The sequence below is a fragment of the Podarcis muralis genome, chromosome 17, assembly GCF_964188315.1.
Source record: "Podarcis muralis chromosome 17, rPodMur119.hap1.1, whole genome shotgun sequence".
Taxonomy (NCBI): Eukaryota; Metazoa; Chordata; class Lepidosauria; order Squamata; family Lacertidae; genus Podarcis; species Podarcis muralis.
This window is the reverse complement of record NC_135671.1, coordinates 4,508,646-4,524,046: the sequence shown is the minus strand read 5'-3', so window position 1 is coordinate 4,524,046 and position 15,401 is coordinate 4,508,646. Positions and strand designations below refer to the sequence as shown.

The following is a 15,401-nucleotide window of genomic DNA, read 5'->3' as shown; positions in this document are numbered from 1 at the left end:
GGCGGCCTGAGGGAGGAGGAAGAGGAGGGACGCAGAAGGGCGGCGCTTCAGCGGCCGCAGCGCAACCGCCTCATGCCGGGCTGGCGGGCGGGCGGCGTGGGCGAGAGTCCCTCTCCCTCCCTCTCCTTTTTCAATTTTTTTTTATTGGTTTTCACAACATTATAAACAAACACATAAGACAAACAAACATAAACCATAGCCTTATTGGAAATTACACTTCTTAACATTGTTAAGTGACTCCCTCGCTTCCCCTTGGTTGAATTTCATTGCATGTCCTCTTAACGGTTTTCCAAATCCCCATTCTTATGAAATTTGTTTTTTTTTTAATATATTTATTAGAATTTTACAAAAAGAAAAAAGAAAAATGCAAAGTAAAAAACAATTCCATCTTTCCATCACTTTCTTTCATTTGCTTATTTCCCGGACCTCCTTTTTTGTATTCCAGTTCAATTTGTTAGTTCAGCAAATCCTTCCCCTCTTTGTTTATCCTACTCTTTAATCTTAAAATAATATGTAACATTGAATTTTTGACTGTTAATAGCCCATTTTTTCATACTCCTTATAGCGTTATAGCTAAAAACCACATAACTTTCCATCCAACATCATTTTAACATTCATTAATTTTACAATATTTCTGTAGATAGTCTTTAAATCCAATTCTTATGAAATTTGACTTAAACATTAACATCCTAAGGATGTTAGCAGACCTAAGGATGTTAACGTTTAGGTTAAATTTCATAAGAACTGTGATTTGGAAAACCGTTAAAAGGACATGGAATGAAATTCAACCAAGGAGAAGCGAGGAAGTCACTTAACAAAGTTAATAAGTGTAATTTTCAATAAGGCTATGGTTTATGTTTGTTTGTCTTGTGTGTTTGTCTGTTTGTTTATAATATTGTGAAAACTAATAAAAAAATTTGGGAGGAAAACATTAACATCCTTAGATCTTCACATTATGAAATTAAACATATTAATTCGACACTTAACATAAATAAAATCCTGAGCCAATTAAGTATGTGCAAGCTGTTTTCAGTCAATTTAATTTAACATATCTAAGTAAGTAATCGTTAAATTTAATCCACTCTTCCTGATACTCCTCCTCCTTCTGGTCGCGGACTCTTCCGGTTAGGTCAGCTAGCTCCGAAAAATCCATCGTTTTCATCTGCCATTCTTCTATAGCCTCTTTCTCTCTCCCTCTCCCTCCCTCCCTCCCTCTCTCTCAGGCGGGGAAGGGCCGATGGAACTCCTCGCTCCAAGACAATGGCAGCCCCGACGTGCTACTTAGCATCCCCTCCAGCCAGTCCAGCATCTTAATGTAGTGATTACTGCATCCCTCTGCATCCCTTTCATAACTCTATTTTTATAAATCATTTGTCCATCCATAGTTCAATTTTTTACAAGTTTTCTGTCAATCCTACCAATGTATGTAACTCTTTACAATAGCTTTTCAACTAAATTATAAACTTCCACCATTCTTTATTAAAGAGGTCCTCTTCCTGGTTTCTAATTCTGCCTGGAAGCTTTGCCATCTCAACGTCGTTCATCAGTTTTGTCCGCCACTCTTCTCTAGTCGGAGTTGTAGACCCTTAGGATCATCTAGTCCAACCCCCTGCAAAACACAGTCAGTGGCAGCCAAAGCAGCATGGCTCCATCAGTGCCGGATTTACGTACGGTGGTACCTCGGGTTACATACGCTTCAGGTTACAGACTCCACTAACCCAGAAATAGTACCTCGGGTTAAGAACTTTGCTTCAGGATGAGAACAGAAATCGTGCTTTGGCAGCGCGGCGGCAGCAGGAGGCGCCATTAGCTAAAGTGGTGCTTCAGGTTAAGAACAGTTTCAGGTTAAGTACGGACCTCCGGAACGAATTAAGTACTTAACCCAAGGTCCCACTAAACAAACTATAGCTTAGGGCCCCACTCTCTTGGGGGCCCCAAAAAAATTTAAAGGGGAAAAAACTGGATGTACATTTCCTAAATATAAGATAAAAAGCAAATAAAATAAAACCTACATACAGCAACAGTGTTTTGTGTTGTGTAGGCTCCTATGATGTAAGTAATGGGCCCCGCCTGCTAGTCTGCTCCCTAAAATATCACTGGTTTGCTCATTTCTATATATAGGGTGCCTACATTCTGCATGTGCAAATGGCTTTAGACACCTATTAGGACCATAAATTACCACATAGCATATACTCAGCACAGAAAAACAGCAACAATTTGTTATTGACAGCTGGACATATAAAGGGCTCCATTACTTTCAGTAGCTTAGCGCCTCATCAAACCTAAATCCGGCCCTGCATACCCTCCAACATTTCCCTGATGAAAACACAGACGTCCTATTGTAGAATAAAAATAATAATTTTACTATTTATACCCCACCCACCCATCTGACTGCGTTGTTCCTAGCTACTCTGAGAGACTTCCAACATATATAAAAACATAATAAAACATTAATCGTTAAAAAAAAAAACTTCCCTATACATGGCTGCCTTCAGATGGCTTTCAGGAGGTGGGATAACGTCAAAGCCTCCAACATTTCCCCGATGAAAACAGGGACATCCTATTGTATAATAATAATAATAATAATAATAATAATAATAATAATTTTACTAATTATACCCCCCCACCCATCTGACTGGGGACGCGGGTGGCGCTATGGATTAAACCACAGAGCCTAGGACTTGCCGATCAGAAGTTCAGCAGTTCGAATCCCCGCAACAGGGTAAGCTCCCGTTGCTCGGTCCCTGCTCCTGCCAACCTAGGAGTTCGAAAGAACGTCAAAGTGCAAGTAGATAAATAGGTACCACTTTGGCGGGAAGGTAAACGGCGTTTCCATGCGCTGCTCTGGTTCGCCAGAAGCGGCTTAGTCATGCTGGCCACATGACCCGGAAGCTGTACGCTGGCTCCCTCGGCCAATAAAGCGAGTTGAGCGCCGCAACCCCAGATTCGGTCACGACTGGACCTAATGGTCAGGGGTCCCTTTACCTTACCCATCTGACTGCATTGTCCTAGCTACTCTGGCAGTCTTCCAACATATAAAAAAATAATAATAAAACAATCATTAAAAAAAAATAACTTCCCTATACATGGCTGCCTTCAGATGGCTTTCAGGGGGTGGGATAACACCAAAACCTCCAACATTTCTGCGATGATCCTAAGGAAAAGCGGGATCAAATCAGAAAAAGGGATGGCTTCTGTATATCTGGGACTGTCCCTGGAAAATAGGGGCACTTGGGGGGTCTTGGTTAGAGCACTCTGCTCCGCCACCACAAAAGGAAGCTTTGGTTGCCCCTCATGGAGACTTTCCGCAGGTATAAAGACCCGCAGCAGAATACAAGGCCTTGGGGGGGATTATTATTATTATTATTATGTAATTATTTATACCCCACATTTCCCTCCTGGCAGGGACTAAAGGCAGCTGACGGGTAAAAATGAGAACACCTTAAAAACATTCCCTTTCGGGGGAGAGATGACAATTTTTAAAAAGCAATTAAATAAATAGCTCTCTTGGTTAAGTATGAGACTCCTGATCTCAGGATCTTGGGTCCGAGCCCCACATTGGGCAAGAAGATTCCTGCCTTGCAGGGGGTCAGGCTAGATGACCCTCGTGGTCTTTTCATTTCCTTCAATTTCACTTTTAATTTGTATACCGCCATTTCTACTTTGCCATACACAAGGCAGGTTGGCAGCAACAAAAGGTGCACACACCTTAGAATAATCTGATCCAATACGAAAACTGTACAATTCTATTAGTTGGCACCCGTCTGCCTTGAGAGACACCTCTGGGGGGTGAAGTCAAACCACTGTGTTGGCAGCACCAAAGTGATTTCCCTGGGGTGCAAGCCTGGGCAGTGTGGATGGAGGTCCTGGGCTGCCCAGACACGACCCCTCTCTCAGCCTCACTAAGGTAAAGGTAAAGGGACCCCTGACCATTAGGTCCAGTCGTGGCCGACTCTGGGGTTGCAGCATTCATCTCGCTTTATTGGCCGAGGGAGCCGGCGTACAGCTTCTGGGTCATGTGGCCAGCATGACTAAGCCGCTTCTGGCAAACCAGAGCAGCACAAGGAAATGCCATTTACGTACCTTCCTGCCGGAGTGGTACCTATTTATCTACTTGTACTTTGTGCTTTCGAACTGCTAGGTGGGCAGGAGAAGGGACCGAGCAATGGGAGCTCACCCCGTCTCAGGGATTTGAATCGCTGACCTTCTGATCGGCAAGCCCTAGGCTCAGTGGCTTAACCCACAGTGCCACCGGGTCCAAAGGAAAGCAGAACTATAGGTTTGGCACCAGCTTGGATGCAAGAGTTTCCAGAAGGAGGCATACAAGGCACCATCCAACGGTCTTAGGGACTCCACTCCAGATTTGTGAAGGGTTTACTCCTTAGCCTTTGCTTCTCCCACAAGGCAGTGGGAGGTTTGGGATCAGACACCGTGCTCTGACCATCTCTCCAGCTTGTCACCTTTAACAGATTGCAACCTCTTTTCCTAGGTCAACTCTAAAGACTCTACCTTTCTCCTTTCGCTAACCAAGGGCTGGAGGAGGGGTCCCACCCACTTGCTGTCTGCCCCAGAGCCCCTCTCCATAATGGGCTATCATCTTCCTTCGGTTTTCTTAATGGCTCATCTCCCAGGCAATTACCTCATCAGTGGACTGGCCTGGATTATATTTTAACCCTTGCTGGATCCAGGGCTTCAGAGGGCTTGATGAAATTCTAACAGCTACTGGACTCACAAATTTAGGGTGTCATGTACCCACAAACTCATAAGAACATTTTCACAGAAGTCTACCTTTTTCCAGCCCCAGCCCCCCACCCCAAACTGATCCTAGGGTCATTGAAGCAAATACTTAACCACTCATATTATACTTACTAGATGCACTGTTGGGGATGACTACATTTATATAGGTCAGTGTTTCCCAAACGTTTTTGGGCAACGGCACACCTGTTTACCGGAAAAAAATCTCGCGGCACACCACCATTAAAGCCCCGCCCCGTGACGTCAGCGCGCAGCGTCACGCCGGGAGGGACGCACAAAAGTGAAAGTTTTTTCCCTTCCCCTTGCCGGGGTGGGAGGAGGCAGCAGAGCGAGGGACTGAGGGACGGCGGCAGCTGAGGCGGCGGCGATAGCGGGCGGAGGAGGAGCCGTCGCCGGGAGTTGCTGCTGCTGCTGTTGCTGCTGCTGCCCGGACATGCCGGCCTCCTCCTCCTCCGCTGTCTCGCAAGCAACCCACCCTCCCCCCGCTTCCCCAGACCGTCTCCCCCCCCCACCGCCGTGTCCCCTACCTGTGCTGCAGCCCCACTAGCCCCAGCGTGATCACATGGGGCACGTCCAGCTCCGTGGGCCACAGGCCGGAGGCGATGCACCCGAACACGCCGCACTCCTCCCGAATCCCCAGCTCCTCGAATTCCATGGTGCCCGAGCGAACACGTGTTGTTGTCAGCGCAGCTGCTTCTGTTATTGCCGCTGCTGCCTCCTGCCGCCGCCGCCGCCTGGGTTTGAGGGGGGGGGGCGGAGGAGGAGGAGAAGGAGGCGGCGGCCTCAGAGGCGCGAGTTCCTCTCCGCGCCCACCCCTTGCGCCCGCCTCATTTACATGCATACATTACGAAGGGGCGAAATTCCCCGCCTCGGGGCTGCTCCGCGTGGTGGAGTTGGTTTCCCCACCCCAGAGGAGCAGAGCAAGAGAGGTCGCCTTCGGGGCGGGGGGGGCTACTTTGTATCTGCCTTTGGACACAAGTTAGCTCCCGCTCGCTCTTTCTCTCTCCCCACAAGTTAACTTTGTTTCCCTCTCTCTTTCTCTCTGCGCGCGCGCGCTTCTGAGAGCGAGTTTTGCCCAGTGGCTCCGAGAGTGTAAACGGCTGGCTGAAGTGCTGAGGAGACCGCGAAGGGCGGAGGGAGCTGGGCTTCGCGCGCGACGGAAGGGGTTATTCCCCCCCCCCCTTATGGAAACGGGGTTTGAGGGAATAAGGGGTAGGGAGGAGACTTCGGTTTTTGCGCGACTGAGCAGGGGAAGGGGGCGTCGGCGGGCGCTCGCCTCAGATTGGAGAAACGCTACCAAAGGGTTGTGAGCGGGGGGGTGTGTTAAAAACATCCCTCCCTCCGTGGGTGGAGGAAAGGGGGCTGGGAGGCAGGATGTGGCCCCGGCGGAGAGTTTTAGGTGGCCCAACCCCTTCCCTTTCCCAATGAGGTGGAAGCATTGGCGGGTTTCTGCAACCGCGCCCCGCCCCCTTCCGCCGTCCGTGCCCCCCCCCCTCCCTTCGTACGCAGCCCCAAAAGTGCCTCCGGACTCCGAACGCGCTTCTTTTTCGGGTCGCTTCCCTCTCGCGCGCTGCTCACTTGGTTTTGTTCTCTCCTAGGCGCCCGACTCGCCCGCCTCCCTCCCACGGCACACCAGCCGGTGTCTCACGGCACACTAGTGTGCCGCGGAACACCGGTTGGGAAACACTGATATAGGTGATGTCCAAAGTTATAAACAGAGTAGACCCCTTAACTCCAGTGATTTCAATGGGTCTGCTCTGAGTATTACTAACATTGGTTTCACCCCATGTGTTTTTAAGTCATGGTTTGAATGAGTACATTCAAGCACTGGTTAAAAACCCCACGTTTGTTTTGAAAAATCAAGCGACGTACTTTGCTGCCAACATAATGTGCAGGCTGGCAGTGTTACATTTTCCACGTTTTATTTACTCTAGCCCCAGCTGAGTTGAGTAGCTATAGTGACAAAACTTAGGTGCCCAAGCGTTGCTATTACACAAGCGAAGGGAGCCTAAGATATGCTTGACATTTCTCATTCCTGGGCTGCGCTTGAAGTGAAGGAACAATTGCTGCCTGCCAGTCTTCTAATCTCAGAAACTTAAAACCCTCCTTGGATCAGCAGAACTAATGCTTTCGTACAATTCTTTCTACATACCAGGGTAAGGGCTTAAAACTGAACTTTTAGAACACCAGCAATTTGCAAAGAAAATATTTCTTCCCAATCCATGGGGCTATTGATAGCCCGTCAGTTTCTACTGAAAGCCGATTAAATCTTGAGTGAAGATAAATCAGGGCTGGAGGGAAACATGCAAACAGATCCAAAAACAGGGCACATTAGAAATTACTTTTTTTTTCAGCTGTCACTACTCTTCAACCAGACTTGGGGGGGGGGGGACTACTGAAAATTGTTTAATTAAGTGGGGTGCACCTCACATACCGATAAGCTGATTATCACACACTGTTGTGGCAAGTAGTAAGAAGTTGTTTACTGCTTCCCTCTCCAAATTTCTGATCAGGAGCAGGAAGTTGGCAAAATTCTTCACGTTGCTCCTCAGGATATTATACCTGGCTAGCAGGGTGAGCACAGGCACGCCATGGCTAATGGTATTCTGTATGAATCACCCTTTGCTTTGAGGACTTGTGAGGATACATGGGGCTCCTGCAGTTTCTTTGCACATTACACTCGCTTTATTGGGGTAAACTGCATTGTAGCTCCTTCCTGCCCTGCTTGGATAACTTGAAACGCCCACACCGGTTCCTTTCTCTGCTGGTTTTCCCAAGAAGCGACGCTGATTGCAGGGAGGAGCATCGGTGTGGGCTCCTTCCTGTGTCGTCCAAGGATTCTCAAGGACCCTTGAGTAAAGTCAGCAAGGAACTACACTACAGCAATTCCCATAGGTAAAGGTAAAGGGACCCCTGACCATTAGGTCCAGTTGTCACCGACTCTGGGGTTGCGGCACTCATGTTGCTTTATTGGCCAAGGGAGCCGGCATACAGCTTCCGGGTCATGTGGCCAGCATGACTAAGCCGCTTCTGGCGAACCATAGCAGTGCACGGAAACGCCGTTTACCTTCCCGCCAGAATGGTACCTATTTATCTACTTGCACTTTGATGTGCTTTTGAACTGCTAGGTTGGCAGGAGCTGGGACCGAGCAACGGGAGCTCACCCGTCGCGGGGATTCAAACCGCCAACCTTCTGATCGGCAAGTCCTAGACTCTGTGGTTTAACCCACAGCGCCACCTGCATCCTAGCAATTCCCATACCATGAACACAACAAGAGGCCCTCAAGCTATTCCATGTGGGCAGAAGACGACACCTGCCTCAGTAGGGACATGCTATGATGTTTTCAACACAGCTGTTTGTTTAATGTTGTTGCAAGGCTCGCATGCCACCCCCAATCTCTGCCAAGCTGTAGCAAGACTCTAGGGGTACCAGGTGGTTTCTCAGGGTCGTGTTTCCATTGGGAATCAAGATGGGGCAGAGGGAGCAGGGGTGGGGTCTAGGGTGGAGGTGAGGCCTAGGGAGAATCCAAGCGAGGCTTGAAGGACCCTATTCCATCCTAACCCTACAAGGCCCATCATCTCTGGTCACTGGCCATGCTGACTGAGGCCAAAAGAGGTTGGAATACAGTGACACTGGGAGGGAAACTGATTCCCATTCCCCTTTTTTCTAAAGATACACTGAACAGGAAAAAAATATATGAAACAGGAGCATCGTACTGGCCTGCTGGTCAGGGGGGCTTTGTTAGCTGTAGTTGCCTGTGAGATAGATAGATAGATAGATAGATAGATAGATAGATAGATAGAGATAGAGATATTACACACATATCCTTTATTGAAAAATAAAAAGTACACAATTACAAGCGCACACGGTAAGATAAGACACAAAAAGATGAAGAAAAAAGAAATAGTACCCATGCAGAAAACAAAACAGAACCAAATTAATGTATACATTACCAAAGAAAAGAAAAGAAAATGTTATTGTAGTTAACCAGACCTCAATACAGTATTTATAAAAATGAATTTCAAATATTGTTAAATTTGTCCACGGCAAGCCTACGTTTGTACTCAACTTGTTCATGTGCAGCGAGTTTGTACATATCTTCAATTGTTAAAGAAGACTGCATTTTTATTTGTCCACTTCTCCAATACCTGTCTTTTTGCCCTAGTAAGGGCACGGGGAGTCCATTCATATTGCCCCTTTGTTAGATTCCATGTGTTGGGCATATAATTCACAGTGATATTTTCCTCTGCTAATTTAAGATTATTCCTGTAGTTCTCTGTTGAGGATAGACTTAATGGTGCACAGCATTCTGACACAGCATATGAAAAGTTCACTACTGAGCCTCATCGTCTTCTTTTTCTTCTTCCAGATACACAGGTTTCATTCCAAATCTTGAAAGCATTATTGGGGAAACTTATGGCAATGCCACCAGAAAGCTGCTTGCCCGTCAGGCAAAGTTGCTGTGGTTAAGCCACACTGCTGCTGACACACCTGAGCACAGAAATCTTCTCAGACAGCCATGTGGTCGTCATCATACTCAGTGGGCAGGAGGCAGAAATACTGCATATGGTATGACAACTGTCCTTAAGATATGATTCAATACATTTCAGAAAATTATAATGAAGAATACCCCCTGCCCCAGCATCAATAATTCTTAAGAACATGAGAAGAGCAGTGTTGGGTCAAACCAATGGTCCACGTGGTCCAGCAACTAGTATTCAGAATCATAAAGACGTAAAACAGAGCCTTCTCCTCCATGGATCACCCTTTTTAAGGGTGGTACTGCACATGTAATCAGGGGCGGAGGAAGGGGGGCGGACGAACCGGGTGTCATCACTGAGGGCGTGGAACTGTGTGGAGTTCTCTCCTGTTCCACTCACAACATGTAGGATTGTTGATGCCATGTATTTATTGCATGAGGAGGGAACCTTTCTTCTGTCAAACGAAATCAAATACGAAATTGCATAGTACATCAACTATCAAGCACCATCAAATGTTGAAATCGATTGCCGCTTTTCTTCTGTTTTACCTCTCTGAGAGCCAGTGTGGTGTAGTGGTTAAGAGCGGTAGACTCGTAATCTGGGGAACCGGGTTCGCGTCTCCGCTCCTCCACCTGCAGCTGCTGGGTGACCTTGGGCCAGTCGCACTTCTCTGAAGTCTCTCAGCCCCACTCACCTCACAGAGTGTTTGTTGTGGGGGAGGAAGGGAAAGGAGAATGTTAGCTGCTTAGAGACTCCTTCGGGTAGTGATAAAGCGGGATATCAAATCCAAACTCTTCTTCTTCTTCTTGGCATACTCAGCATCCAAATATGCTATCTATTTTGGTAGCAAGTTAGACATCTGCACAGGTTACAGTGGTACCTCGGGTTAAGAACTTAATTCGTTCTGGAGGTCCATCCTTAATCTGAAACTGTTCTTAACCTGAGGTACCACTTTAGCTAATGGGGCCTCCCGCTGCCGTCGTTCTGCCACCGCACGATTTCTGTTCTCATCCTGAAGCAAAGTTCTTAACCTGAGGTACTATTTCTGGGTTAGCGGAGTCTGTAACCTGAAGTGTATGTAACCCAAGGTACCACTGTACCTTGAAAGTGCTTCTGATGGGATATCGGGAAGAATCTAAGGAGAAAGTGGGGGGGGGGAGGGTGAATGAAAACCAAGACATTATCTTTCACCTGATAAACCAAGGTTTTTCCAAACTTAAGAGTCATGTGGGCATGCTTCCTCTTCCATATTCCCTCATGCATCTTAATGCAACATTTTCAGAGTTTGTTAATGTACCGTTTCTTGTTACATCAAAACTGTGGTTTACGCTCTGACTGCAATGGTAGTTTGCAAACCAGGATCAAACCAAGTTCTGCAATCCTGGTTTACGGTCAGAGCTTAAACCACAGTTTCCCGTTTTTTTACATAATAGGAAACCTTGGTTTAACAAACTCAAGAAAGATTATCAGATCACATGCATTACACCTGAACTGGGTCTAGATATGTAATTTTTGATTCTTTGAATTCAAATAATTCATTTGAAGGATATATTTGGGCAGCCATGCCATGTACCCTGTGGAAATCTACGTTGAAAAAGGTTATTACCCCCCATTTCATAAAGAGAAAATCATACTGTGGCTCAATTCCACTTTCCCTTGGGATAAAGAGAGCATGAAAATTACCATAATATCCCCAGTTCTAACCGTGTGCAACAGACATTTCCAACAATAGTGCAAAGCCACATGACATTAATAGGAAAGTGCATGAGAGACTGAGAATCTTTATAAGGAAAATGAAAAAGGATGTAAGAGGACACCAACCCGCTGAATTGTCTATCTTAAGATGACAACCAATAATAAAATTCCAACATTAAGCCTTATTATCTTGGATTAAAGCAATCCCTTCCTGATTTCAAATGCGTGTTCAGCTTTTATCTCAGTAACTGTTGCAAACTTCCATCCCTGTCCCAGAATACCCACCAATGAATACCAATCACCATCTCTTTACACGAAGACCTCTGTATGACTGCGATCCTTCAACTGCTTCAGCTGTTCAGACAACTGAAAGAGCAAAGGCAGACTTAAAATCACCACCAAAACCAAACAAGACAAGACAACTCACCCTAACAAAGCCAGGAGACAAGACAGTTATGGTATGTAGGTTTCAGGCATTACTATGACTTTCATAGGGACGCGGGTGGCGCTGTGGGTTAAACCACAGAGCCTAGGACTTGCCGATCAGAAGGTTGCTGGTTCGAATCCCCACGACGGGGTGAGCTCCCGTTGCTCAGTCCCAGCTCCTGCCAACCTAGCAGTTCAAAAGCACGTCAAAGTGCAAGTAGATAAATAGGGACCACTCCGGTGGTAAGGTAAACGGCGTTTCCGTGCGCTGCTCTGGTTCACCAGAAGCAGCTTAGTCATGCTGGCCACATGACCCGGAAGCTGTACGCTGGCTCCCTCGGCCAATAAAGCGAGATGAGTGCCACAACCCCAGAGTCGGCCACGACTGGACCTAATGATCAGGGGTCCCTTTACCTTTACCTTATGACTTTCACATACTCCAGAAAAGTATCAGTGTTATTTGGTTTTGATGATACACATCTAGGACTTCAGTGCTCTTCTGATTTAAGTCAATGGCTCAATCATACTAAACCATTCTTTGGCACTATGCAAACAAGTTATCAAGTTGTGACATCTCCCTCTCTTCTCCTGCACTAATAACTTCCTGGGCTTGGGCAAACCACAGTTCAGTGCTACATCTGATCTGGCAAATTAAAGTTTGCATGAGCCCTTCAAATCAGGATTAGGAACCAGTGTTTGATTCTGGTTTCCCTTCTTAGTTCACAGTGTAAGAACAAACCATTGTTTTGCCAGTTCAGATGTGACATGAAACTGTGGTTTGTCAAAACCCAGGAAAGTCTCCATGAAAAATAAGGGAGACAAGGAAGGATTTGAAGGCTGGCGGGTGGGAGATGATGTCACATTATGTTCTGGAAGGGGTCCAGGCAAAAGGGGTGGCAAGAGAGATTGAGCAGAATAGCTTAAGACTTTTGGACAACTGAGGATATAAGAGCTGGAGGAGAGAAGGTAAGTGTGTCATAATTTTACTCTGAATTATTTCTGTCATGACAGATTTCTTCTTTTGCAACACCTGGTTTGCCCTCTGACAAGAAAATATTGGGTACCACCATCCCGGAGTCAGTCAGAGTTCAAAAAGAAGAGGGTGAACAAACTTCTGCTCCCAAGAAGAGAGATGCTATTCAAAAAAGTCTCGGAAAGCCAATATACAGAGCTGATAGAGGTCTCCCTCCATCTTACACTGGCTACATCCCAGGTATGTTTCCCCACCTGCCCCTAGTCTAAATTTGTGGTTCCATTTGCGTTAATCCATCCACATTAAAGGAAAAAGAAAAACACCCTTAATCTATTTCGCTAGAGAAGATTAAAAGCAAACCCGGAAATAAAGTATATCTAGGTCATTTCATCTGCCCCTTTAATCTCCCAGTTATAAGCTATTAGGTAAAGTGGAAACATTGCCTGGGCATATGCAGATCCAATCCTTAGCGAATTGCATTTTGCAAAGAGGTTAAAGGGCAATTTCACAAATGAAAATCGAGACAGTCTGCATGGAGGCTGTCTTGACCCTGTCCCTGTGTTGGGTCACCCACAGAAGCAAAGAACTTCAATAATGAAGGATTTTCATGACCAGAATCCAAAGTCATTTGCTTAAGCACCTAGAGAAGATCAGAGATGGTGGCCAAAGTTGTACCTGTTTTACAGTTGTCCTGGCTACTGCTCCTCTCCTACTGCTGGAGAAGATATAACTTTTAAATATAAGTTTGGTTTTGACATAAGTACCAAACCATAGTTTCATGTGACTGGAACTAGCCTTAAGATTGCATGACCCCTCCTCCTCTCAGCATATGTGCCATTTCTTTCCCTTCTTGGGTCTTCAGCAAAACACAGTTTGCTGTTGTGTCTGAACCAGCAAGCAAGTTTGCACTTGTTCTGCAAAATAAGGATTGTGAATCTGCTATAAAACTGAGGCTCATTCCTGGTTTGTTCCTGTAATGCCAAACCATGATTTGGTGTTATTATTCCTGAAGTGGGCATATGTGGAAAAGGTGGTAGTGATATTTTTTTTAAATGGAAGAACCATAGCAAGAATCTACTTGTCTCTGGGGAAAAATATAGTCAAGATAAAATCTTAAAGTGCTTAAGTGGGAAGTATCTGAGACTCTGAACTGGTAAGTTTAACTTCCCCCAGCTGATATCTGGCGTAGACCAATCTTCCTACCTTATTTTAAAAGCGCTGAAAGTGGCATAGTACAGTACAATACTAATTGAAATCATCGTGTTCCTCCTGTAGGTTTATATTTTAAAAAGAGAGAGAAATATACACAACCAGGGGAGGGGAGGAAGAGGAGACATGAAGAAAGACATTCTGGAGTAGAGAAAAATGCTTCAACAAGGCATGGTTTAGTCTGGCTTACTTTATGAAAACGTTAGCTGTGCAGTTAGGAAACAGATTTAGCTCCCTGTTTATCAAAGCTCATACCTGGATTGCAGACGCGACTCAATGGCCGACACTTTAGAGGAAAGGAAATACGAGGCCTCTCTCTCAACCACAGAGGATGTTCTGTGAAGCAGAGGACAGCCTCTGTCTCTCTCAACCAGCTGCATCTTAAGAGCTTCGGGTGATATAAACCCAAGTTAAAACAGTCACTTTTGCCACTGACGAGTAAACACTTTGGGTGGCTTGTAGATGTCGTGCGGTGCAGTGGTTAGAGTACTGGACTAGGACCTGGGCATCCAAGGTTCAAATCCCCATTCAGCCATGAAGTAAGGGAGGGATGCTGCTGGGATAGCTCACTTGGTGGACCATGAGACTCCTAATCTCAGGGTCCTGGGTTCAAACCTCACGTTGGGCAAAAGATTCCTGCATTGCAGGGGGCTGGACTTGATGACCCTTGTGGTCCTTATCCAACTCTACAATTCTATGATGCTACATGAAGGTCAATAGGTTTAGCCTTTAGAAAAAGAGAAGCATACTTTTGAAGCCTTTTTCTCTTTTTCTAGCACTCTAAACACATATCTTGAGCAGGAAGTATGGTACCTTTCTTAAGATCAAAGAAGTAGAGGCGGTACAACCATGTAAAATTGCCTAAACCTCTTACCTCTTCAGATCTATTTCTAGCAACTCACCTAGTAGGAGGTTCTTTGGAACACAGAAGAAAGTTTGCCAGGTACAGCGTAGAGCCAGCAAAAGTAAACACACATTGTTGAGGTTTCACTGCCATAGGCTGATCACAACTCAAGTGCTACCAGTGCAGGACTTCAGTCTAGAACAATTAGACAGACTCTTCCTCTTCGCTCCAGATTTCTTTTTCCTTTTGTATCATGTCTCATCCTTTTTGTATCAGATTGTAAACCATTACAGTGGTGCCTCGCAAGACGAAATTAATTCGTTCCGCGAGTTTTGTCGTCTTGCGATTTTTTTCGTCTTGCGAAGCACGGTGTCGGGAAAGTTTTGGAAAAGCTTCAAAAATCACCAAAGTCTTTAAAAACCTCAAAAAAGGCTACCACACCGCGTTCTATGAGTTGCTCCTCGAAGTCAAGTCGCAACTGTATTAACGGTGTTAAGAAAAAGGAAACAAACTTGCAAGACGTTTCTGTCTTGCGAAGCAAGCCCATAGGGAAAATCGTCTTGCGAAGCAGCTCAAAAAACAAAAAACCCTTTCGTCTAGCGAGTTTTTTGTCTTGCGAGGCATTCGTCTTGCAAGGTACCACTGTATTACAAAATGCAAGTGCCTCAACTGCTTTAGCAGAAAGGCAGTGTGTTAAAGTAATTGGCTAGTTGGTAACTAAAAGCTCATTAATGTTCCCTTCCATGCCTGAACATTAGTCACAAGTTACACAAAATGGCAAAATAAACAGTGAATCCTTCTGCTTCTTCAAAAACAGGTCACAAGTTCTCATTTGGAAAGACCTGGGGAGTGAGCACCAGAAACTCTCTGGAAGCAGGAAAGAGGCGGCCTTTTGTATGGACTTCTCATATGTAAGCAGGGCATGCCTAATCAAATTGCATGCCATAAATTGCCATCAGTGCAAATATATGCGTTGTCATCTGAAACATATTAACGTTTTCCTTTCCTTTCCTTTCT

The 15,401-nt window shown here is 45.7% G+C and overlaps 1 protein-coding gene and 1 long non-coding RNA gene across 2 annotated transcripts; one reads left to right on the top strand and one right to left on the bottom strand.

Moving 5' to 3' along the window:
* The first annotated feature begins 6,629 nt into the window (after positions 1-6,629).
* Positions 6,630-15,401, top strand: LOC114587922 (ciliary microtubule inner protein 2B-like). Its single transcript, XM_077921323.1, has 5 exons — positions 6,630-6,911; positions 9,126-9,325; positions 11,209-11,390; positions 12,370-12,571; positions 15,202-15,401. Exons 1-5 carry the CDS (start codon positions 6,880-6,882, stop codon positions 15,297-15,299), a joined length of 714 nt encoding a protein of 237 aa, XP_077777449.1. The 5' UTR covers positions 6,630-6,879; the 3' UTR covers positions 15,300-15,401.
* On the bottom strand, positions 8,565-11,298 carry LOC144325970 (uncharacterized). The gene is made up of 2 exons (XR_013391143.1): positions 11,218-11,298; positions 8,565-10,372 (listed from the first exon to the last, which is right to left on the bottom strand). It is a non-coding gene; the product is annotated as an uncharacterized LOC144325970 (long non-coding RNA).

Bases quoted from the DNA above. Each gene is read 5' to 3' on its own strand.
- LOC114587922 (XM_077921323.1), top strand. From the start codon at position 6,880: ATGCTTTCGTACAATTCTTTCTACATACCAGG. The intron at 6,912-9,125 runs GTAAGGGCTTAA...TTCTTCTTCCAG, and splicing joins AATTCTTTCTACATACCAGG to ATACACAGGTTTCATTCCAA. The intron at 12,572-15,201 runs GTATGTTTCCCC...CTTCAAAAACAG, and splicing joins TTACACTGGCTACATCCCAG to GTCACAAGTTCTCATTTGGA.